Source organism: Ascaphus truei, chromosome 3, assembly GCF_040206685.1.
Source record: "Ascaphus truei isolate aAscTru1 chromosome 3, aAscTru1.hap1, whole genome shotgun sequence".
Lineage (NCBI taxonomy): Eukaryota > Metazoa > Chordata > Amphibia > Anura > Ascaphidae > Ascaphus > Ascaphus truei.
In genome coordinates this window covers 320,557,753-320,585,080 of record NC_134485.1, presented here as the reverse complement: position 1 = coordinate 320,585,080, position 27,328 = coordinate 320,557,753, and the positions used below count along the sequence as shown (strand labels likewise).

General features: G+C 44.8%; 1 protein-coding gene across 4 annotated transcripts in view; it reads right to left on the bottom strand.

Annotated features, from left to right (window-relative positions):
- RB1 (RB transcriptional corepressor 1) overlaps positions 1-27,328 on the bottom strand; it is a 276,260-nt gene that overhangs the window by 46,021 nt on the left and 202,911 nt on the right. Inside the window, exon 1 of one of the 4 annotated variants that reach the window (XM_075591163.1) lies at positions 5,801-5,902. The exons of 2 other annotated variants lie outside the window; for them this stretch is intronic. In XM_075591163.1, coding sequence (XP_075447278.1) covers positions 5,801-5,851 — 51 coding nt within the window. In that variant the 5' untranslated portion in view covers positions 5,852-5,902. Of the gene's footprint in view, positions 1-1,230; positions 1,363-5,800; positions 5,903-27,328 lie in introns of those variants that run through there. One more of the 4 variants, XM_075591162.1, reaches the window with a different exon arrangement.

Genomic DNA, 27,328 nt, shown 5'->3' with positions numbered 1-27,328 from the left:
GCTTTTCCCTTTTAAGTGCAATAGCCAACATTTGGTCAACCAAGAACTAGTCAGATCATATTCCCTGCAATTATGTGAGTTTGAGTTTATATTGTCTTTTAGAACCTCAATCATAAGACCACTATAAATTTCCCTATTTTCGTCTAATTTCTTCAATTTTCATTTAATGGTTACACGTACTGCTTAGAACAATGATTCCCAACTTTTTTTGTTTGGAGGAACCCTTGAAGTGCTTAAAAAAAATCTTGTGGAACCCCTACATATTAGGTTCATTTCACACCTCACGAGCCCCCTCTATTTCCCACCCTCTAACCATGTATTTCTCCCCCCTCCATCTCACTCACTCTCCCCCTCACATGTATTTTTGTGTCTCACTCTTACGCCCTCTTTTCCTCACACACTCCCCCCTCTCTGTCCCTTACCTTCCGTCAATTACCCCACTCTCACTCAATCCCCCCACAAAATACATACCAAAAAAAACTACCCCCTAAATACATATAACCCCACCCCGCAATACATAATAAAAATACCCCGACCCGCCAATACATATTAAAAAGGCTCCCGCCAATACATATTAAAAAGGCTCCCGCCAATACATATTAAAAAGACCCCTGCCGCCCCAATACATATTAAAAAGACCCCCGCCGCCCCAATACATTTTAAAAAGACCCCGGCCGCCCCAATACATATTAAAAAAAATTGGGCCGCATGGGTAAAATCATCCTCCTCATATCTCCCCCAGCAGCATCCCTCATCCTCCTCATATACCCACCCCCCTGCATCTCACATCACCCCCCTGCATCTCATCACCACCCCCTGAATCTCACATCACCCCCCCCCCCCACCCTGCATCTCACATCACGCCCCCCCTTAATTTTACATCACCCCCGCATCTCACAACACCCCCCTCCCCCCCTGCATCTCACAGACATCAAATGTTGGAAATTCCGGCTTAAAATCAATGACATCTCCCTGTGACCCAGTTCTTGTGGTTTCAGACAACATTAGATTTTAAGTTATTTAGGGTATGGATTTACTGTATATGTAAATCATGTAAGGTACAGGTGTGCCTGTACTAACCTTTAGTGATATATATATATATATATATATATATATATATAGTTTACTACTCACGAAATCACTCAATGGGATGAGGGCATTTTTTAAGTTTAATTCTGACCCCTGGTGAGCACTGCAACTCATGTATATATCTTCAGTGCTACTACTTACCCACTTATCTAATAGGCAATGTGTGCAGGACGCTGCTGATTTCAGCACGGTTCCTGGAACGTATCTGGTGTAAGGCAAAATTTGTGATGTGGACATCGAGATAATTTCCAAGTTCATCTATTCTGTATAATTTTTTTTTAAAGCCTGCTCCTTTCATGGGTCAGCAGGAAACGATCCACAAGTCTCCTCTCTTCCTCTGTTCAGTAGACAAGCTGTTTCATGTCAGTACTTATCTGTACCAATTAACTGTCAGCTGGAAACTCTTCCTGTATAACAATTGTTTTCTCTCACAGGCAGCATAATTCAGACAGACAGTCTAGGAATGAATAAACAATTCTTTCGACAAATGTTACCACTTTAAAAAAAAAATGAAAAAAAGTACACCTTGTTAAAGAGAATGATAAATTGACTAGCACTTTGCCCAATATCCATCAAACTAATTCGAGCATTCTACTTCACATTGTGTGCAATTTATTTCATGTGTACTGTATGTCACTCCAAGCAGCCATTTTTTTTAGTTACAATGCAAAGTCTATGAACTCTATGTATTTTTTCTTATAAAGCACTGTATGCAGCGTTGTACAAAGCATTTTGCAGGCACAATGAGTCCCTGCCCCATAGAGCTATGTAAATAATCTTCTCTGACTTGCGACGTGGTGCGGCGGCTCTCCCAGCATCCTCCTGCATCTCCCCCTGCAACTCCCCTGAACATAGTTGCACGGTGACAAATGACGCCACGTTGTCATGAAATGGGACGCTACCTGATGGCACGCAGCATCAAGTTGTCATAGCAACGAGACGCCGCAAAGTCACATAGCGTGCCGTTACCATGGCAATGGGCGTCACGTGATGCTATGATATCACAACGCGTCCTATTGGCATTTGACAATAAGCGTCATTTGACGCCGTGCAGCCATGTTCACTGGAGTTGCAGGAGAATGCCGAGAGACGCCGCCGCACCCCGCCGCCACACGGAGATTAACAAATTAAACCCGTAGCCCGGAAATACGTGGCCAAAACCCGAAGCGTCTATAAGAGCAAATGCCCATTTTAAAAATACAATATGGTGGATTTCAGCATTATTAAAGTGTTGTACAATGTATTGTGTTGTCTACCTTTTAAAGTAAAGCTGCACATTTTAGTTTGGTCACTGAGCAAAGTGATTGCAGCATGTTTTTTGACCAAGAGGGGTAGCCGAAAGCTGCTAAGTTCTAAACACAACTGCTATTCGCAGTACACAATAATTGTTAGGTCTTGAAAGTGCTATTAAAACCTATCTTGCTGGTCAATAAAAATGTTTCACTAGCTGTAAACTATGTACATTTCCACACATATCTAATTCTAAAATTAACCTTGAGAAACATTACTTAAAGTATTCCACTGGTGATTGCTAATGACCATATCATATACAATATACAGGCATACCCCGGTTTAAGGACACTCAGTTTAAGTACACTCGCGAGTAAGGACATATCGCCCAATAGGTAAACGGCAGCTCACGCATGCGCCTGGCAGCACGTCCTGAACAGCAATACCGGCTCCCTACCTGTACCGAAGCTGTGCGCAAGCGGGGAAACTATAGAGCCTGTTACAGATGCGTTATTTATATCATTTATGCACGTGTATGACGTTTGCAGTACATGCATCGAGAAGTGGGAAAAGGTAGTGCTTCACTTTAAGTACATTTTCGCTTTACATACATGCTCCGGTCCCATTGCGTACGTTAATGCGGGGTATGCCTGTACAGCACAATGACAAATGGGACTACCTAACTGTAGATAGTTGTTCAACCACAAAGAAAAACAGCCCAAGAATGGACTACATCCCTCTTTTACTACAAAGAGCTATTATATGCTGTAATTATGAATTAACTTTAAAAGAGTTGATTTTTTTTCAATTAATTTTTTTTCCAAATAGATTAAAACAAATTAATATTTTTAGGAATAGAACTCGTTCACTATATTTTTGTCCAGTTTAGTAACATTGCGTTCTGTAATTTGAGATCCAAAACATTAACAAAATTAATCAAATAAATTGAGTGTAACTTCTTTGTGAGATAATAAAATCTAAAAGTTAGCAACTTCAGTACGCACATATTGTTTTAGATGGACACACTGATACAGCACAACACAAAAATTGAGATTTCCTATATACATAACCGTCATATAGTGTACAAATAATTTATTTTAGGTAGTATTCGATTTAGTGACTGAACTGAGGCACATTGAGAACATATGACCTGTAATAAGGCAATTAAGGGAATATATGTCAGCCAGAGGTCTATGTCCCCTGGATATAATCCACTATTTCCCCTCAGCCTTCGTGCTCATTAGGATTTAGCAGACACCTGAAACCTATCAAACCTGTAAAAAAAAATAGCTACAGAGCACTCAGTGCTCTGCTTACTGGGGAGCAGCTGAACAGGAGAGATCTCTGTTTCAGCTGGTGGTACATTCCTTGTTGCCACAGGGTAAAAAACCTGGCTGCAGTAAATCTAAAGATTGCATTTGAGAGCCTCCTCTCCCTGATGCACTAGGAAAACCATGTTTGTTTACAGCATAGCACTTGAAGAGCGGGTTACATTTTCTTTTGTTCATGTATGACATTGGTGCGCAAACATTTGCTCCTGCGGCCCCCTGCCTTGTGTCCCCTGGTGCTCGCGCCCCCTCCCCTCTCACTTAGTGCAGCGTCAAATGACGAGCAGGGATCATTTGACGCCGCGTTGACACGGAGACGCGTCTAGACGCCGGCTGAATCTCGCTAAGTTAAGGTTGCAGAGACCTCACGCGATCCTCCGGCATTTAATTTGAATGCCTTGGGGAAGAGTGCAGGGCCTCTACGCGCACCCCCAGAAACATCTTGCGCCCCCAGATGTATGCTATATGCCAGTCTTTTTCAACAGGGGTTCCTAGAAATCCTTGGGTTCCCCAAACATCCCTAAAGGGTTCCCTGGCATTTTCAGGTCATTTGAAAATTGTACTAAATACATAAGAATTTACAATGCATCTGATCTCAGGTGCTTTATTAGAGAGGGTTGGGGTTGATTAGGCCGCGGATATAGTACGCGAGTGCGCATGGGGCGGGTGGTGTCATGTGCACCTGCCCACGAGACGATCCATGGGCTATGGAATGGGGAGACGTGACGGGGAGGCGTACCATCACGTGAGTGGTTTGCCCTCATTGGCTGAACCGCTCATGTGACTCAGCCGCCGCGCGACAAAATCTAATTATTAGTCTGCCCGGGAATCGCGCGTTCGCAAGCTCTATGGCCGTCCTCATTGCGGTACAGCCTTTTGTTTGTGCCACACAACTATGGACGCGGCCTTACAATGTATCTGATCTCAGATGCACTATTAGAGAGGGTTGGGGTTCCGCAGAATTTCACATACGGTTCCTTAACCAAAAAAAGGTTGGAAACCACTGCTATATGCAGTTCTAAAAAAAAATTTTTTTTAAAAAGTCTTTGTCTGCATGTTGTTATACACTTTGGCAGAGAATAAACCTATATCTCTGCAGACTATTTCTTTATGGCAGTCTGAATAATACAGAGCATAGAAACCCTCAGAAGTGGCCAAGATGGGAAAGCTTGTACCCCAACAAGCCAGGCACAAGAATATCTGGTGGAAACAAAATCACCTATTAATTTGTTCACGTCAGGCATCACATCACTAGATCTTGTAAGAACTAATTTAAAATAAAGCTCTACTCCCACATAGACTGCTCAAATTGTTGTTGTTTTTTTATTACATATAAATTGACTTTTTATGGAATCAAATACTTCACAGTAAAATCTGCTACCACTACTGTTCCATTCCTTAGGAAAGGAATATCCACCACTGTGGATATTCTAAGAGGGGCCTAATAACTCCAAATCTCTGCAGCATGCTTACCTTAAAGCGGCTATTTTTTAAACTAACCTCTAGATAGGGTTACTAGGTGTCCGGTATTGAACTGGACTGTCATGTATTTGGATACTCTGTCCAGTAAAAAATGAGAGGTACTGTAATACTGGACATGTATGTGTCCGGTATTACTTCCCTGGACATAGTGAGCTGACGCACCTTTCACCATTGAGTCCAGTATTTTTGGAGATGTCACCTGGCAACCCTACCTCTACAATGGAATTAGTTACAGTTATTTTTAGAGATATACTTTGTGACGTACGACCCCCTGCTAGCACGCGACTTGCATACGGGACAAGGGTTAATACCGACGCTCGGAAGCGCACCCACTCTCCACCTCCGCAAAGGTCAGTCAAATGGACAGTATCCCCTCTCAAGCCGTCCCAATATACCACCGCCTAGAATAGCACACAAGTGAGCACGTGACTTTAGATATGCAACCAGGGTTAATACACAAGGCTACATCAATCAGAGCTCAAAGCATTATTTATTAAATGTTTTAATATATATATATATATATATATATATATATATATATATATATATATATAAATACAGTGCTTAGATTACAGAAAGGAGAAACAAAATAAACATACAGTGGCAATATAAGGCAGAACAGTTTCTTAAAATAAAAAGAATAAAACAGAAAATCCTATACAGTACATTACCAAAGGACATAGGTTCTTCCCAAAGAGGTCATTGATAAGAGGCAATGCCATAACCTCAGTCTGGTCTCCATAAAACTCTGAAGCTAACTGCCTACAAAATCTTGTAGCCAACTGCCAACTTCCTTTCTCAAGGCACCGGCAGGAGCGCACCCCTTCTACAGAATACTTTGAAGCTACCCTCCCCCGATCAGGTCTGTAGGCCTTGGTTAAAACAGTTAACACCTTGAGTGGGCCATCCAGGATGCAGAACAGACCAAAGAAACATCCTGGCCGGTTTCAAACCCCGCATTTTTATCTTTTGTTACAAAAAAAACCCCCCTCAATCGATTCTTAGGCTGGGGCCATGGTGCCTTCGCCCGCGCGGAGTCTGTGAGGTAAGCGGGTGCTTAATGTCATTAACCCCTCAAGCACCAACGGGGATTAAACGACCTAGTAGTTCCTGATATTATCATGACACACTTTAAGGACCAATTCTGGGCACTAAGCGGATGTGGGTCTTTACTATAACCATATTTGATTACAAAATTAATAGAGTAGTGCATGTTACATTTTTTCAAATTACACACAATAACAAATCACTTAAAATATTGTAATTTTTTACTTTCAGCATTTCTGCAGGGGCAAAGCATTATTTAAAGTGTTTGATTCAACTGCTTTCCATGGTTAAAATGATTGATTACTTTCACAGACTGCAGGCACTATGGAAGCTAGTAACAACTGTTGACAGAGGCCGCATTAGTTACTAGCACAGTAGAGGAGCGGGGCAGTATTTATCAGAGCACTGTCATTAGGCAGCTGAGGGAGTAGGGAGAAGCTACAACCCACGCCAGCAACATCCCCGCTCCCTCTGCTCTGAGGAGAGAGGTGCTGGGGGAGACGGGCATTGGGAGCCACATATGAAGCCCCCCCCGGTTGCCTGTTGCCCACCAACGCTCTAGACCTAGCATCACGCCCAACAGAAATCAGTTTGTCTGATAAATAAAGTGCACAAGAAACTAGACTGAGGGTGTAACCAGCAATCAGTTCTAGTTATTATAATATCAACCTGCAAAAGCTATGCAACCAGAACAATTAGTACAGGTGTTCCTATACTGGGGTAGTTGCAACGAAATGCTGGGCAACTCATTCCTTATTAAAGTTAGTAACACATTTATTTTCAATGTTTCGGTGCAGATGCACCTTTGTCAAGTTAGGCGACTTTGTCTGCCCTGAAACATTGAAAAGAAATGTGTCACTTTAATAAGTGAGGAAGCGCCCAGAATCTGTGTGTAAGGCTGGGGCCATGGTACTGCAAACCGTGCGGATGCGAGCGAACAGACTACCTTAAGGCAGTGTTCGCATCCATGCGGCGTGCGGGCGAAAGGGGGCGCGCCTTGCGCAAGAAATCAGTACAAACTGATTTCTTGGCGCGATAGGCCGGTCACGTGAGCGGTTCGCCCAATGAGGGTGAAACGGCTCCGTAATGCCCCTAGGACCACCCCCCACGGCCCGTCCACCATGGCCACGGAAAGCACCCGCTTACCTAACAGACTCCGTGCGGGCAAAGGCACCATGGCCCCAGCCTAAGAATCGATTGAGTGGTTTTGCCATACTACTGCTGGTAGCACCCAAAGTTAAGGCAAGTATTTAATAGTGCTTTCCCTTATTTCCCTATACTGGGGTAGCTCAGGTCTTGGCCTTAAGATTTCCAATTTAATAATTCGTACTATACCAGTAATCAATATTGAAATATTATACCTGCAGCACAAATTAAATATACAAGGTTTCACAGAAAGATTTACACCAGACTAATATATATTACACAAGTGTGTCTGTTTCTCTCTCTCCTCTGATGAAGTCGCAGGTACGCTCGCGACAAAACGCTTAAGGGCGCTATCTACAAGCACCAGGTGTTTAGCTCATTGAGCAATTGCTGGACTGGAAGGGAACTGTGGTGATGCAGAACGAAAGGAGCGTGAGCTGTCTTAGCCGGGGGGGGGGGGGGTGCTGAAGTGGACGCACATCACGACGGAGACACCCGGCGGCACAGAGAAAGATTTACACGCTGCAGCCACGAGACTACTGTTCCTGACTGACAGCATGACCATTGGTGTTCTTGTTCGATGCGCATGTCCTATCTCATTGCTGTGAGTTTTTGAAGTGAAACTTCCTTAGTGGCACCTCATTCAAACTAGGGCAAAAAAGAATTGTGGAGACAGAAATGAAACGGATGTGACGTCAGTGCTGGCAGTTGAGGCCGGGCTGTGTTCTGGCTCAGCCCGACCCCAACACTGACATCACACCCGCTCCACAAATCAGATGCGGCGGCGGCGGCGATAGCCGCCGGCGCCGCTCCTAATGGCCCCCGCTCCCCCCGGCCGCTCCTAACGCTACTATACGTCCCAGTGACGTCAGGCGCTGGTGGGGGAACTCCGTCAGCTGTCTGAAGCTGCTCCGGTCCCACCGCTGTTATTCCTCTTATGTCAGAAGCATACAGACTCCTCTGTCACCCTGCAAGTCCCCCTGCCCCCGGAGCAAACACTCATGGCCCCGGCTTTGCACTCCTCTGTCACCCTGCAAGTCCCCCTGCCCCCGGAGCAAACACTCATGGCCCCGGCTTTGCACTCCTCTGTCACCCTGCAAGTCCCCCTGCCCCCGGAGCAAACACACTCAAACACACTGACACAAACAAACACACATAATTACATACACATACCTCCGCAGGTGGGCTTGCTGCCACAGGATACACGGGCTGGAGAGTCCTCTGCCGCGGGGCTGGACACTCCTCTGCCGCCGGGCGGGAGACTCCTCTGCGGCGCCGTTCCCCGCCCACTGCCATGCCACGCGCCACGCATGCGCAGAAGCGGCTGGCAGCGGCGCCTGGGAATAGGGTGGTTTGAGCGCGCCGCCGGGGGGGGGGGGGGTGGGGAAGGGGGGAGCTTGAGCGCGCCGCCGGGGGGGGAGCTTGAGCGCGCCGCCGGGTTGTGGGGAAGGGGGGAGCTTGAGCGCGCCGCCGGGTTGTGGGGAAGGGGGGAGCTTGAGCGCGCCGCCGGGTTGTGGGGAAGGGGGGAGCTTGAGCGCGCCGCCGGGTTGTGGGGAAGGGGAGCTTGAGCGCGCCACCGGGTTGTGGGGAAGGGGGGAGCTTGAGCGTGCCGCCGGGGGGTGGGGAAGGGGGGAGCTTGAGCGCGCCGCCGGGGGGTGGAGGGGGTATCTGCTCACAAGACTTAGACTGAGCCCCCCGGGTCCGCAGCTCCGTCGGGGGTGGGGGGAGTCAGGAGAGAGGGGGCAGGACACAGACAGAGAGACATACGGTACACACAGAGAGATACACATACACTGACAGACACACACACACTGACAGACACGCACACACTGACATACACACATTGACTGACACACACATTGACTGACACACACACACTTACTCTGACGCACACACACACACTGACTCTGACGCACGCGCACACACTCTGACGCACGCGCACGCACGCGCACACACTGACGCACGCACGCGCACACTCTGACACACACTGACACACGCACGCACACCCCAGTGATGTACCGAACACCGCCCCTGAATGATGTGCCTATTCCTTCCCCCCCACTGTGAGCTCCCCCACCCGCTCAACATTCATGATGCTGGTACTGCTGCCAATAAACACATACACACACACACTGACGCATGCACACTTTGACGCACGCGCACGCACACTGACTGTCACACATACGCACACTGACTGACACACATACGCACGCACACTGACTGACACACATACACTCACTGACCGACACAGAGAGACATTCACACAACACAGAGAGAGAGAGAGACATACACTCACACACACACACACACACACACACACACACACACACACACACACACACACACACACACACACACACACACACAAAATGACTGACACAAATACACACACTGACCGGTACAGATACATACACTGACTGACACACACACACACAAACAAACACATACATACTCACTGACTGACACACTGACACATGTGTGCCGAGCACGCGCGTTATACTGTAAGTCAATTTCTGTGACAAAAGTCAATGAAGTTTCACTTACTATGCGCGTGCACAGCACACACAGCTTTTTTATTTGATTTTAGCTCGTGATTAATAAACCTGTACTATTTTACACTATGGAGCCCGCGCTGTCCCCTTTTGTTTTATAGAAGAATCGTGGAAGGTGGTTGTTTTCTGTGGATAGCTGCTCGGGTGTTCCAGTGTTTTTTATTATCTTTTCAGGTTTTATTTTATATTTTTCCCAGTGTTTGCACTTTTTGGCTTTTTTTCCCTGCTGTTTTTTCCCAGTGTTTCCCATTCCTTATCCACTTCCTCTTTCCTTGTTGTTATATATGTTGTTTGTTTGTTTGTCTAGGTTGAGTAATATTATCATTATCAGCTACTATACTTCTCCCTCACCCTATTATTCACCCATTTCCAACACCTATCAATAGGCGCTGTGATTTTAAGTGTTTTGTTTATATATATATATATATATATATATATATATATATATATATATAGATAGCAACTGTAAATATTCCTGTATGTTCATTTGCATGTCTTAGACAGGTCTGCAACCCTGTCTTTCACCATTATCACCCAGCACACAGCATTTCCACTGCAGCAAGGGATTCTGGGAAATGAGATGTACAGGAATATTTACAGTTGCTATATGCTTTACTGTGGAGGGTTTTTGCCACTTGTTTTACCCACCATAACCTAAATAAGTGTGGTGAATACCCAGTCTTAATCTCAAACCAGCAGAGCCACCAACCAACCTCACACTGATGATACCCATCAAGGTTGAAACATGTCTGAGTGGGTTTACTGGCTTTGCATCTTACCCCAGCCTTTGCTTTAAAGCTGTGTTTAAAGCCGCATACATTGGCTTAAGGGTTGCTCTGTAATAGGAGCTTGAGATAAAAGGTGGCACTGTGTGCTCATTTGCATGTCATTTCCCAGAATCCCTTGCTGCAGTGGAAGTGCTGTATGCTGGGTGATAATGGTGAAAGACAGGGTTGCAGACCTGTCTAAGACATGCAAATGAACATACAGGAATATTTACAGTTGCTATATGCTTTACTGTGGAGGGTTTTTGTCACTTGTTTTACCCACCATAACCTTAATAAGTGTGATGTGATATATATATATATATATATATATATATATATATATATATATATATATATATATATATATATATATATATATATATATATATATATATATATATATATATATATATATATATATATAATTATTACCACTTTTGTAGGACCTACGAATTTCTGTTCCAGGACAGGAATGAGCTGGTTTCTCTGACAAAACAAGTAATACATTAAACCATTAAGACAGTATTATTATCTGGATCCAGTCATGAGAATACAGGTTTGACCCCATATCCTGCCACTTTACAGATCTTTTCTCACAAACTTAACCTCTTCATTTACATACTGCTTTTCCATACACACCAATCTACTTTGCTTACACACAGAATATGCCAAATACTTTCAAGAGTCATTGACTGAATATAGAAAGCACAAACTACTGCTAATCTAGTTTCCAGTTATTAGAGATATTTTGTTTATAGTCCATTAGTTAAATAGCAAGAAAACGTCATGCTGTGGTCGAATGCTTATATTAGCAAAGTAGCACACAAAGTATTTTTTTTTTTTAAATATTTGCTGGTTAATACGGACACTTACTCAACTGTAATAAAAAGGAGATATTTCAGACAAAATACATTATTCTTTTTATAACAGTAGCTGAAGAACCAAAGTGTTGAATCTGCTTAGAGAAAATACATAGCATTTGCTTTTAATGCAGGTTGCATTCAACAAATGTTTACATGAGCTTTTTATTTTCCGAAAATGATGACCCCTACATTCCAGTGCTGACAGACTTGTTGCTGGGTTAGTGAATACTTAAGTTACATGATTAGAGGAAAGAGAAGAAGAGGATGTCAGAATTGCATTTGATAAGGACAATGAAGCTTATCTGAGGAATTATTTTATACATTTAAAGCAGCATTCTTGGCAACATTTTTTTAAAAACAGGTTTGAAGCCGGGGGTCTCTGGAGCTGAACCGCGTTCATTTCAGCTCCGGGACCCTCTGTTTCCCGAGATACTTACCTCGGAAGGGGGTGCCAGTATCTCTGCGTAGTTAAAATGTCCCACCTCGCGTGGTCCAATAGGAAAATGCAAATAATGACACCATGGCTTCCTATTGGCCCGCAGGGACTTGGGACATTAAAGACGCCATATTGATAGCCCCGACTAGCCATGTCTGGGCTGCTACTCGCACCCCTTTCCGAGGTAAGAATCTCGGGAAGCAGGGATCCCTGGAGCTGAAATTATCCGGTATTGCACTTGATATTGTCAGTGACCATACAATAGTGTGCTGCATAAGGAAAATCAGACCATCCCAATCAAGCCCTAAAGTTCGACTCACTAGAACATTTAGAAACTTTAACCCACAACAGTTTCTGGCTGATCTTATCAACAGCCCTCGCTACAGATTCAACTTGATACCCGACTGCGATTCTGCACTTGATTATTTCCAAACAGAGTTCTTAAAACTCTGTGATACCCTTGCTCCGCTACACAGAATAAGAGTATGGGGTGCCCACCTTCCGTGGGTTACAACCAACCTTACTGTGCTTTAAAATTTGCCTTTTGGATGCCTTTTGAAAAAGCTATATAGTAACTGGCACTACTAAGTATCTTAATAGCTACAGGTGCCTGTGGAATACATGCACAAGGCAAACAAGACACACAAAAGCCCAATATTACTCAACCAATCTTCGCCAGAATATATAAAATCCAGCAAACTTCTGGAAGGTCATCAACAATATATTCCAGCCTTCTGGCCATCAACAATCATGTAATATCACTAAGGATATTACTCTGACAAATCCCACTGACATTGCAAATGCATTCAATTAATATTTTGTGAGGTGTGCTACTTCCCTATTAGCAAAGTGCAACCCGAACTACAAACATGAGGCTCAATTTGGGAAAACACCTATAGCCTCACCCTCTACCAACACTGCCCACAATTTTCAATTTGTCCCAGTAGCTGAAAATGAGATTACCCAAGCGCCCCTCAAAATAAAACTAAGCAGCCAGTGTGGACCTGACCTACTGCAATCAAAGTTCCTACGAATTGGTGCCTCAGCCATTGCCATACCGCTGCTTTCTAATCAACTCTATTCTGTCTGCAGGCCATATACCTAAAACCTGGAAAACAGCCAGAGTTGTCCCAATCTTCAAAAGTGGAGACAAAAACATTATCTCCAACTAAAGGCCAATCTCTTTTCTCCCAATACTAGTCATGGAAAAATGTGTCCACTCCCAATTAAGCGAGAATTATACCAAGACAAATTTCCTTAGCCAACTCTATTCTGACTTTCACCAAAAACACTCCACAGTAACTACCCTCCTACACGTTTGCAATAAAATCCAGTGTGGAATGGAACTGGGACGACTTAGTGGTGCAATATTCCTAGATTTTGCAAAGGCTTTTTACACGGTTGATCATGTTATCGTGCTAAACAAACTTCAGTGCTCTGGAATAGGGGAATGTGTTTTAAACTGGTTTAACTCCTACCTATCGGGGATGTCCCAACATGTGTCTCGTGGGCTCTAACTCAAACCGATTGGATGTCACTTGCGGTGTTCTGCAAGGTTCTGTTTTGGGGCTCCTACTCTTTTCAGTCTTCATCAATGATCTACCTACAGCTTGTAAGAGAGCTTCAATGTACATGTATGCGGATGACACAATCTTATATGCACACAGCCCTAGCCTCTCTGTCCTTGGACATGTAGTTCAATCTGATTTTTGGAGACTTGAAAACTGGATTTCCACCCCCAAAAATAACTGTTTTTAAACACTGACAAGACTGCAACAATGGTATTTGGGAACAAGGTTACATTTCTAAAACTACCGACCAGAACCAACTCTAATACCATCCTAGCCCCGTCACTAGTTTTAAATATCTGGGCATATGATTTGAGTCCCATTTAACATGGGTTGCACATTGATACCCTGACATCTAAAATCTATGCCAAACTAGGTGTTCTTTATAGGAACAAATCCTCCCTAAGCCAGCTGGTCAGAGAGCACATTGCACAGCAGATGCTAATGCCAATTATCGACTATGGAGACATAGTATATGGCTCGGCACACCAAAAACTCATCTTGGCAAACAAGACGCCCTCTACAAGTCAATATCCTGCTTTGTCCTCCAATGTAACTACAACACACATCACTGTGAAATGCTCAAAGAACTAGATTGGCTATCACTTGAGTCTAGGTGTAAAGTTAATTTTTCTGGTCTTGCCTCCAAATACTTTCTGGGCAAGCTAGCTGCTTATCTGAATAAGCTCCTCACCCCTACCACACGCAGCAATTATCATCTGAGATCCGACTCCAAAAAACTGTTCATTGTACCAAGGTTCAAAGAATCCAGCTGTTCCTCCTCTTACTGTACACCCCAAAACTGGAACAATCTACCGGAGCCTCTCACAGCCGCCACCAGTCTACATGTGTTCAAAACTAAAGCTGTCTCACATTTTAATCTGGTCTATAACTGTTACACACACCTATCTACTATATATTTCTGAAAGTGTCCTATGTGTCCGGGTCTGTATGTGTCTCCCTGTGCCCCTCCCCATGTCCCTAGCGGCAATCTCATTGGACCTTGGGCCAGGCCAATGAGATTGCTCCCTTGGGCCGCCCGCCCCCGCACACCTCTCATTGGCCTGAGGCGGAGTGAAGGGCACCACACACACACACACACACACACACACACACACACATCACTATACACACACACACACATCACTATACACACACACACACACACACATCACTATACACACACACACATCACTATACACACACACACACACACACACACACACACACACACACACACACATCACTATACACATCACTATACACATCACTATACACATCACTATACACACACACACACACACACACACACACACACACACACATCACTATACACACACATCACTATACACACACACACACCACTATACACACACACACACACACACACATCACTATACACACACACACACACACACACATCACTATACACACACACACACACACACACACACACATCACTATACACACACACACACCTCACTAAACACACACAACCCCCCCACCCCCCCCCCCCCACACACACACACACACACACGGTGTTACATACATTAGCGGGGCTCACAGTGTTAGCAGCACATCTCCCGCTCTCTTCCCCACCGGTCCCGGAGGCTCCGCCTCTTCCTCCGCCTCTCCCTGTTTCCCGCGCTTTCACCCCCCCCCCCCTCCACGTAGGAGCTGCTGGACGGGTGAGGGAGCGGCCGGACGGGTGAGGGAGCGGCCGGACGGGTGAGGGAGCGGCCGGACGGGTGAGTGAGCGGACGGACGGGTGAGGGAGCGGCCGGACGGGTGAGGGAGCGGCCGGACGGGTGAGGGAGCGGCCGGACGGGTGAGGGAGCGGCCGGACGGGTGAGGGAGCGGCCGGACGGGTGAGGGAGCTGCCGGACAGGTGAGTGAGCGGCCTTCACCTCCCCTCACCCCCCTTCACCTTCCCTCACTCACTTCCCCTCCCCGGCGGGGGAACAGCCAGTGGCCAGGCAGGCTGCCTCGCGGCACCGAGTACACAAGATGGCGGCGCCCGGGACACAGCGGGGGAGCGGCCACAACACGCTGCCTCCCGCCTCAGATCCACGTGGGACCTGCCGGATGGGTGAGTGAGCGGCCTTCACTTCCCTTCCACCCCCCTTCACCTCCCCTCCACCCCCCCTCCCCTCCAGTGTCAGTGTCTCCCCGATACCCCCAACCCCCCCGGCGCCACTACAGTCAGCGGGGGAGCGGAGTGAGCGAGCGCGCGCCAGGGACACAGCGGGGGAGCGGCCACAACACGCTGCCTCCCGCCCCAGATCCACGTGGGAGCTGCCGGACGAGTGAGGGAACAGCCGGACGGGTGAGTGAGCGGCCTTCACCTCCCCTCACCCACCCCTCACTCCACTTCCCCTCCCTTCCACCTCCCCTCCCCCCCTCCACCCCCCTTCACCTCCCCTCCACCCCCCTTCACCTCCCCTCCACTTCACCCCACCTCCACTTCACCCCACCTTCACCTCCCCTCCAACCTCCCCCCCTTAACCTCCCCCCCACCCCCCCTTAACCTCCACTCCACCCCCCCCTTCACCTCCCCTCCACCCCCCCCCCTTCACCTCCCCTCCACCCCCCCTTCACCTCCCCTCCACCCCCCCCTCCACCCCTCCCCTTCACCTCCACTCCACCCCTTCACCTCCCCTCCACCCCCCCCCCCTTCACCTCCCCTCCTCCACCCCCCTTCACCTCACCTCCACCCCCCCTTCACCTCCCCTCCACCCCCGCTTCACCTCCCCTCCACCCCCGCTTCACCTCCCCTCCACCCCTACCTTCACCTCCCCTCCACCCCCACATTCACCGCCCCCTCCACCCCCACCTTCACCCTCCTTCACCCCCACCTTCACCCCCCTTCACCTTCCCTTCACTCCCCCCTTACAACCTTCCCACCTCCCCACCACCTCCCCCCCCCTTCCCACCCCACCTCCACCCCCCCTTCACCTCCCCTCCACCCCCGCTTCACCTCCCCTCCACCCCTACCTTCACCTCCCCTCCACCCCCACATTCACCGCCCCCTCCACCCCCACCTTCACCCTCCTTCACCCCCACCTTCACCCCCCTTCACCTTCCCTTCACTCCCCCCTTACAACCTTCCCACCTCCCCACCACCTCCCCCCCCTTCCCACCTTCCCTCCACCCCCGCTTCACCTCCCCTCCACCCCCGCTTCACCTCCCCTCCACCCCTACCTTCACCTCCCCTCCACCCCCACATTCACCGCCCCCTCCTTCACCCCCCTTCACCTTCCCTTCACTCCCCCCTTACAACCTTCCCACCTCCCCACCACCTCCCCCCCCTTCCCACCTTCCTACCACCTCCCCCCCTTCCCACCACCTCCCCCCCTTCCCACCACCTCCCCCCCCCCTTCCCACCACCTCCCCCCCTTCCCACCACCTCCCCCCCCTTACCACCTCCCCTCCACCCCCCCTTCATCTACCCTCACCCCCCCCCCAGCCCCCCACCTCCACCCTTCCCACCTACCCCCTCTGCCCCCCCCCCTTCACCTCCCCTCCGTCCCCCCTTCACCTCCCCTCACCATCCCCCCCCCTCACCACCCATCCTCCTCACCTCCCCTCCGACCTCCCCTCCACCTCCCCTCACCACCCCTCCAACCTCACCTCCTTCAATGCCTTTCGTCCGCCCTCCTGCCTCTGCCTTTCGCCCACCCGCACTTCTGCCTTTCACCCGCCCACCGCTCACACCCCTGCGCCACACAGCCGCCGCACGCACTCAACAGACACCCGCCACACTCGACACACACCCGCCGCCTCTCACCCACCCCACACACTCGACACACACCTGCCGCATCCTGCCCCTACGCAACAATATCACTGACCAGCTGTCACCCGCACTCACCACACACCCGCCGCCTCACACCCTAGCAGGACCCCGACCCACAGCCAGCACTCACTACCCACGCGCCACCCGTACTGAACACCCACCCGCCGCCTCACACACACTCACACCCTAGCAGGACACACGCCTCACACCCTAGCAGGACACACGCCTCACATTTTCACATCACTTATGTCACCAAAATATACATTGTACTGTGGTGTGTTTACAATAAACCATTTTTATACAACATCGTATTACATTTTCTTCCATCTTTCTTTTCAACATTATTATCCAACCTTTACAACAAATAGTCACCTATTGTTCCACCATTTATAAATAATACTACCTATTACGCATTTACATCATGGGCAACGCCGGGTCTCTCAGCTAGTAACATATATTATCTCTTACCGTGCACCTCACAACTGAAACAATCTACCTGAGACTCTTAAAGCCGCCTCCAGTGTACAGTTTTTCAAAACTAAAGCTCTCACATTTTAATCTTGTCTGTAACTGTTATATACACCTATAGCATACTGTATACAATCTTTAATTGTTCATGCAATGTCTTTAAATATAATGTATAATCCTGTTAATTTAATGTAATTTAATGTAACCATGTATTATCATAACACTGTGCCCAGGACATACTTGAAAACGATTGGAAACTCAATATATTACTTCCTGGTAAAACATTTTATAAATAAAACAAGTATAAATTAACACAGTTCAGCACCCGGAGACCACCTACTGCAAACCTATTTATTAATGTATTTTAAAAAAAAAGTGTAGCCAGAACATCACTGTAGCACCAACAAATAAACACGGCGCCACAATCCTCTGTTCTAAGAGAATGATTTTAATGCCTTCATGCAGATTTGTTGTACCATTGTAAAAACCAAAAGACCAAGACAGACAAATAGAACAGGTTGATCATTGCTTTGCAGTTGTTGGCTAGATTCCCTACCAGTTGGCCCTATCCAATCAGCTTGGCTATCTTTCTAACATAAGAAGATGTAAGTATTGGAAACAACTTAAGAGGAAGGTATAATATCTTCTTATTTTTGGTTGCACTAGAGTTTACCTGTAAAGTGTAAACCTAAGTGAAAGAATGCAGCTTTGCTATGTTTAAAAAAAAAAAAAAAACAACATAAAAAAAAACAACAAAACCACAATATGATCCACCTGGCCTTCAAATTCCTGTAAAGAATACAAAGTGTGTTTCCTGTTTATAGATCCCTATCTCTGGTCAACACAGAATTCACCAGGTCTGATGTTACAATGTGGACCACTCAGGTCAGGGTGAGGAAGGTAACTCCATAAGGAATGAACAACATGCTTCACAGAAAGAAGAAACTGCCCAGTACTAGATGTCCTTTAAAGGGCCGGGACTATATCATTTTGTTGCAAATCCCAAATAGTTTGATAGGCATAAAACAACTTTTACAAATAGATTCATAATGACAGCTATATTTAAGAGGCCCTACAAATATTATTTCACATAAATATATCCCTGAAAGTGACAATTTCTGGAGTATTTCAAAGTGAAGTAGGTAATTCGGGTGAAAAGGAATGGTACAGGCAATGCTCACAAAATACATAAATGTTTTTTGAATTGTCCAAGTGAGACTGGAGTTTGACCCCTTCAAAGAAACACATTGCAGGACCTTTGGGCACTACAGTGGTTACGATGCCGCAGTAATGTCCCCTCACTCAGAAAATATATTTTCCCACAAATCCGTTGCAGTACTTTTGCCCTGAATATGTATGAAACCCATTCTAGCCCATCATAACATACTATGAAACACCCACATACCATTTCCAGGTTTGTGGTTTAGAATTAAGCTTAAGGGTCTCATTTAGAAGATACAAATAACGTCTCTTTGATCATGAAATGAACATTATGGCATTGCAGGCCCTTCCATGTGTATGTCATTTTATGATTATTTATACGGCACCAATCACATACGCAGGTCTCTACTGAAGAGACATTAGTACACAGGGAATTATAACACACAATACATGAAGGTACACATTAGCAAAAATTAATTGCCGCCCAGTAAGGCTTACAGTTTGAGTTTTTATACCAAGAGATGACAATGAGACCCTTGGAAATCTATGCGTCCAATCATGCTCAGAATATGAGATTAATTTTCTTCCCCCTATTAAATATTTCTGAGTGCTTTCACTAGTATGTATGTATTTATATAGCGAAAATAGATGATCCAGGGCACTGCAGATATTCCATAGAATATATTGTGTCAGAACTGTACGACATTTCAACCTTCCGTGAGGTCTTTTTCAAGTGACTGGCATCCGCAGTGCCCTGGATCATCTATTTTCACTAAGTATAGGAATTTATAGACCGGTTTCACTGAACCAGGAGCACCGCTTATTGCAAGTATCTTTACCTTATATATTTTTTTTTTGTGTGCAGTATTCCTATCTATTACTCTGTAGTTATATAGCGCCATTAATGTACATAGCGCTTCACAGCAGTAATACACGTCACAATCATATAAATAACAAATAGTACAAATAACAGATCATGGCAATAAGTGCTTAAGACATAAAAGTAAAATTTAGTAAAATGAGTCCCTGCTCTGAAGAGCTTACAATCTAATTGGTAGGTAGGAAGAACGTACAGAGACAGTAGGAGGGCGTTCTGGTACGTGCATCTGCAAGGGGCCATGGTTTATTTATGAGGTATTCATTATCAGCCATGAAGCTCTTATAGTGCTGGCGACGCGATCGATGACGTCACCCGTCGCCACCAGCGAAAGTTGTAATTTGATTTGCAGCGACGTCACCAAAGGGGGCGGGCCGCGGTCTCTGATTGGTTTAGACACAGTCACATGGCAACTGACTCTAAAAAAATCAAATAGACCCGGCTACCAAATTTTTAGATGCGACGTCGCTCAGTCGCCATCGCGCTTACTATAAGCGCTGGTGACGGAGTCAATTGATTTGTTTTCGAGCGACGTCGCGTCGCCGTTGCAAGGCACTATAAGCGCAGCCTTAAGCAGTTGTGTTATGAGGTGGGTCTTAAAGGTGGATAGAGAGGATGCTAGTTGGATATTGAGGGGAAGGGCATTCCAGAGGTGTGGGGCACTTTAACACAAATCCAACGTATATTACTCAGATGTCATGTACTGTACATTTTAGTTAAGATCTGCAATAATATGCACCATGGCTTTCATTGTTTCACCTTGTTTTAAATCAGGTTCATATGGTAACACGCTGAAGCACCAGAAACAGGATATGTTTGCTGCAATGTAGATGAACCTGGAAACACGTTGGGGGAAGGGTCTCCCTTTGTCTTATGTTATTCTGTCGTTTACTTGCTTCTCTTATGCCCACTCTTTGTACAGTACTTTGTTCCCTGTATTGTAATTTTGTAAAGCTCTGCGTACACTGTTGGCTCTATGCAAATAAAACTATACACCCATACAAACACTTCACCTAATGTTAAATGGAAAATAAAGTGTGGAACTTAAACCCATAACTTTGGTCTATGAAGGGTAATTTAATCACCATCAGGGTATATCTGAAACTATCAAGTCCACCTTGCACACCTTTGTTTCCAGAAAATATTGTAGAAGAATTAAACATAATGGCAAACGTGTAAATTAAACCTTAAAACAGGCGCAACAAATAATTGGTGGTTAGTTGGCGACTTGGCATTGATCACTACAACTTCTATCATACATTTGAGAAGGTAAAATTCCTGACCTAAAAACAACATTTTGTAATGCAATTACATAACTATTTTTCGTTAAACAAATGTAAAAATGGTTAGGGCAAAAAACCTGATTATTTACTTTTTTAATTGAAAAGCAATTTTTCTTCTGGGCCTATGATTGGATAAATGATCGACAAGGATAGGGTGGGAAAAGTATAAAGGAAACACTTGATTTTCAGAGAGACAATAAAGATGAGAGAAGAGAAGATAGCAAGCTCTGGCAACTTGTTGTACACATGAACTGACATCATACAACAGAGAGTAGCTAAACGAAATCAAACCCCTTCCTAAGTCTCAGCTTACTATATTAACAAACCAATAAAAAAAATAATATATAATGTACACACACACTATAAAAATACCTATAGGTGTTGGATTTTGACAATCTCCCAGATTTAAACATGTCAGTGTCATTAGTATACATGGATTCTATTGATTGATTGTATCTTGAAACTGCAGTCCTTTAAAATTCACAAAATGTGTCAATCACAGAAAAAACCCTCAAATATTTGTTTGGAAACTGATTTTTATATCCCATTAAACAGCGGATACAATATGCAGTGAAAAGACTTTCTAATATCGCCCATGATAGTTGTAGCCCTGTTTCCCACTAGACAAGATGGCTACTGGTGCTGCTTTTACCTGTGGACTCACAGAGAGCCTGAGCCTCCGCCACAGAGAGCCTGAGGTGCAAGAATAACAATATCGGTGCAGCGCCTCCACCTGAGAAGGATCCCAACGTAGGGTGCGGAGCCCCTCACAGGACCCAAACAATGAACACACACAATATAAAATAGAAAGGCCTTTACTGTACATATATCTTATCATTCTATATGGCTATAACTCTGTATGACTAAAGATACAATTACCCACACGGCTGTATCCCACCACCGTGTAACCCACACCGTGTCTTGAGAATCCCAGTCCCACAAGGTCCCAGACCCAATGTGTGTGACCGCTCGGCCCACTAATTTGAGTGTAGTTATAGTTGGTGCACTTTCTGTAAGGTACCTGCCGGGTGCTCCAGCACCTACAAGTATCAGATAGGGATATGCGATCCAGAGATGTCCTTCACGGTGAGACCGCCTCCGCGTGGGGTGCTATCCCGCTGGAGTGTCCCACTGTGATGATAGTCTCTTGTTCAGCCACAGTAGCCTGGTCCCAGACCACCGGTGTCAGGGTCGCGCAGCGTAGCAGCTGTGTCCCTGACTTATAACTAGCTTAGGGGTCAGGGTTCCTATCTAAGGGCCTCTCCCTGTAGCTGCCACAATCTATTACTTTGAGTCGGGGCCTAGCTGGGCCTAGGGGGAATCTGGCCTAGTGCAGAGGGTCACAGACCCTTGCACACACCTCTTACACCTATCCTTCTCCAGCTCCGACTGCCACTTCCTCTTCCAGCGTGCAAAATAGTATCTTCTCCTGCAGGAGACCTAGCTGTGCGATTGGCTCCCTGGCGTCATGTGGTACTACTGCCTAAGCACTATGGGGCTTGTAGTCCCCGCAGAGCCTATGCGTCGCCGTGTGCGCATGGTACACTGCGCATCCGCAACCCTCATATTGGCCACCGCTACTCTTGGCTCTCCTTGTGCATGCATAGAGGGCCGCGGGAGTCTCCGGCGAACCTGTCGCCACCCACACTAACTCCTGCAGCAGCGGAGGTAAGGAGGGGAGAGGCGCAACAAAAGGGGACCTGGCTACATCGTCAAAAAGCAAATATGTTTTAAAAGGGCAAAAATGTGGCAACTGTGAAATTTCCCAAAGTAAGAAAAGACGACAGCATACAAGGGATTAACCACTTCAGCGGTATTTTAGCACTATTGTTTATTCAGTTCAACGTGCAGAAACAAAAAAACTGCCCCAATGTTTCAGGGGAGGCAAACCCACTCACTTGTCGTCAGGTATTTGCTGAAGTGGTTAATCCCTTGTATGCAGTCTTTTCTTACTTCGAATGCTTAGTAGGTGGCCATGAGACAAGACAACCACTATGGACTTGCACAGGAAACCGGAAGGACCCAGCGAGTGGATGTGTTTAGATATCCTGCAAATGTACTCGGGTAATCTTTTCTGTATTCCAAATATGAAATCTCAATCCTCAAAGAAAAAGATAAAGCAACCAATTTGTGGACCAATATTAACATCTTCCTTGCTGCCGTGAAATTAAACATTCTTGAGCTTGCTTGGTTATTACAACTATTGTTGTTTGGAGGTGTGGCCCCTCCTCCCAGGGTTTAAAGCTCGCCCTGCCCCACTTTCCAATTAGCAGTTTTTATCATGTTCCTCTGTATCACAGACCCAGTATGGTCTTTCTCCCTCCAGCAAAAAAAAAAAGAGAGGTACATGAGGATTCTACCAGGTAGTGTTAGGACCTGCATACTGGTCATGCTTTGATGTTGGCTGCAGGGTTATAACGCTTTGGCCAAAGGGTTTAACTAAATGAGCCTTACTTAGGAGCAGAATAGCACTGAAGTACGGTATTGTACTACATGTTGTGTCACTTTGGATGTTGCGCTGTGCATTTCTGTTTTTGTTTAAACATTCCTACTGTACTAAGAAAATGCACCAGGAACAAGAGGTGTGTTCTTCTATGTTGTATATAGGGTTGCCAGGTGTTTTGTATTGAACTGGACTGTCCTGTATCTGGATACTCTGTCCAGTAAAAAATGAGAGGTACTGTAATATTGGACATGTATGTGTCCGGTATTTTCCTCCCTGGACATAGTGATCTGACGCACCTTTCACCATTGAGTCCAGTATTTTCGGAGAAGCCACCTGGCAACCCAAGTTGTATAAAACACAGGAATGTATTCCCTGATCACAAGTGAGCTGAATAATTTTATTTTTAAGCTTACCTGAACCAGAAAATCTCCTGGAGTGGGACTGCCCTTCTTCAGAAAATATGAATTTCCAATGCCCTGTTCACCAGTCAATGAACAGGCTCCTCCCCTCCCCCCCCCCCCCCACAGACAATATACAGTAGTGATTCATGTATTTGCTAAAAGTGCCAGACATGAAATGCACATTTAGTGTGTACTGTATGTATCTGTTTATATACATACACATAACAGGCAGGAATTGCAGCTTCAGGATTAGTCATACTTGAAAAATATTTCCATATGCATTGCAAGAAAACAATTACTGTATATTAGAGCATGACATTCACATTTTTTTTTGCCCAGCATGCTGCCAATCATCCTTAGATTCTGGACCATTTAATTTCTCAAGGGGGCAGGGACCCCACCAATATTTAGCCTGCAACTGGCAGGAAGTAATCAATGAATTTCACACCCTAACAACAATTAAAAAGCTATGAGCCACCTGCTTGTAAGGCAATGTTCTATTGTACACCACACCTGTAACGTGAGCACTAAGCCCACTGAGGTGAATGGTTCACAGCACATTTCAAGTCTTCGTTAATGAGGCCCTATAGATACTATAGCAAAGGGTAACTTCATTATGTGCACTGAAATATGAGTGTATACAATATGACAGTAATACCATGTCCCACTTTTACACTCAGAATCAGTGCTCTCAATTTTTATTTATTTCAGTGGAGATTATTTTTTTTTTTTAAATGAAAGCTCAATTATTAAAATGTTATTGTCAACACCCTTTTACTTTATTTCCAACCCTCCCTAAGAATGTTGACATTTTAACTTTTATTGTTTATCTCAGCATTTTCTGCTAACTCAATGTGTGTTGAAACACGTAATAATCTTGTAATCACTATATTATTACACGACTTTCGAAATGTAATAAATAAAAAAATAAAAAAACCTTTATTCCACAGGGGATGTGTCAAGACGTGTCACCCTCTTCTTTCTGATTTATATGCAACTGATTGCCGTAGCATTTGAAAAGCTAACCATATGCATACTTGAAAAAGAGAGGTAACTCTCAATGTGCTTCTTCCTGGTAAAACATTTTATAAATAAAAAATAAATAAACCAAGATCGAGAATAGCAGGCCAAGCTGGGGGATGTAAACTAGTATCAATGGGTCTTTGGATAGAAAACTGCTCCACCCCTTTTCCTTGGAGGCCTGGAGTACAAGCAGCATATGAAAGGATGAATGTGTTGCCTTGATTACTAGGAAATGGAAAATATAGGTGGAACTACACTGCCTCTACACTTGGTTCTGACTCAACCTCTGAACGCCTTCAGCGCTGGAGGGCCAAGCTATGTAATGCCAAGATTAAAAGGTGTAATCTTGTTATGTTTTCCCCCAAGTACATTTTGAATAAAAAAAAAAAAGAAGATCAACCTGAACTCATGAGTAGTTTTGGAGATATATTCCCAGCGATTTTTTTTTTTACAAGAACTGTAGGTCTGGTTTATATACTTCCATATACAGTACTTCTATTGTAATATGCTGATTACAACAGGAAATGACACAGTATATCTACTAGACCCCATACAGCAAAATGTATACTGCATTAGAAAAAACAGCACTACTAGGATGATTTGTGATGTCAGAAAGTCAAGGATAGCAACAGAAGTGCAGAATGTAGGTAGACATCATATTTTATTTATTTATTTATTTTGAACTAAAATTTTGGCCATGCGCTTTGGCTCACATACCATACTTCAGACAAATATTCAATAGTTGGCATTCGACAAACTCTATAAGATGCATCAAACTATTTGCAGTTTAATACTGTAGCTGTTTTTCAAGAAACCTAAGGCATTGAACATACCCGCTCAGGTCAAATGTCATGAACAGTTAGACTATTATGGGGATTGTAAAGCTGGACTAAATTGGCACGAGTCTCTTCACAATAGAAACTGCACAAGGGTAGCTCAGTGCAGGACGTTCACACATGCTGGGGTCAAGACCAAGGTGACATCTGTGCACATGCCAAAAAGGCAACGTAATAAGTGGACAAGACATGCTACCGTAACCTTCAATGTATTTATTTTTCTTTAAAGTGCGCTATTCAATGTACAAGCATAAACCGCTGCATATAATAAAAACACACAATAGTCAATATTTCTTATATATTTATATAAAATGTATTTATACGCGCACACACATATATAGATATCTATATTTATTTGAATAATATGTCAGGCTATGGTGGCCATACTGTAGGTCGACCTCTTGGCCTGCCTTCAATCCTTCATGGGTACCAAATCTGTTATATGAAGGTGTCGTGATAATATCATGATGTATTAAATATTTTAATCAATTTGGTACTTCAGGGGTTAACGTTGGTTATAAATTGTGTTAAAAATACAATACAGTAATTGGTTTTATGACAGGTCAAGCTCCTTCCTGTGTCTCTGCTGATCTCCAAAGAGGGCTGAATTGGGGGCTATCACTGATGACCCACTAAAGTGAGATATGTACTTTAGAAGGCTGTGGACGATAGCCTGAACTTGGGCTGTTGGCCTCAAAGAAATCCTTACATTCTTGAAATATCCCCTGTGCATCACTGAGAGGTAATAAACAGGTCACAACTAAGCTGGAGCGCTATATTAAAAATAGGATATCATGAGGTGACACCTATTCTGAAGAATAACGTATAGATATTTGTAAACCGTTGTACGGAGACAGATGGAAAAAGGCCAAACACTTAAGGTTTAGGAGGTGGCAAGGGACAGATATTCATTTGTTGCTCAAACTTAGGAGCAAGTCGGTCAAAATTAGTATTATTAGATTCAGCAAACTCGACTGAACCTATTGATATGGCTCACGTCTATCTAAGTATTCGGGAAATTAAGTTAGCAGTTTGTTTCTATATCCAGTCAGACATTTAAACGTTGCAAAAGAAGAGATTTTTTCTTTTACGTTGTAAAACGGTCAACCCAGTGGTTGATTGATGGCAGGGGTGGGTTTATGGGGGAAATACCTATGATATATGGTAATGTACTGTATAAGGATTTCTGTTTAATTTTTATACTTATATCTTAAGAAACACACTGTATTTTTAAATTAAAACTTTAATAAGTGATGCTTTGGGCTCTGAATGAACTATTTGCACACTTGGTAGAGAATATTTACATTTTCAGAAAGATTTTGCTACACAAATGTGTGCATCATTATTCTTTAAATAAAAAACAGGGACCTTAGACCCTGGCTGATACATATTTTATTTGCATATTTCTTAGGTTGTAGAAGCGGACAAATATAGATTGCAATCTAGTAAAGGGTAAATATTAACTCATTGAAATTACCTTGCGAAGGCGCAAGGTGAGTTGGCTAGAGTAGCCATGTGAATTAACTGAGGTT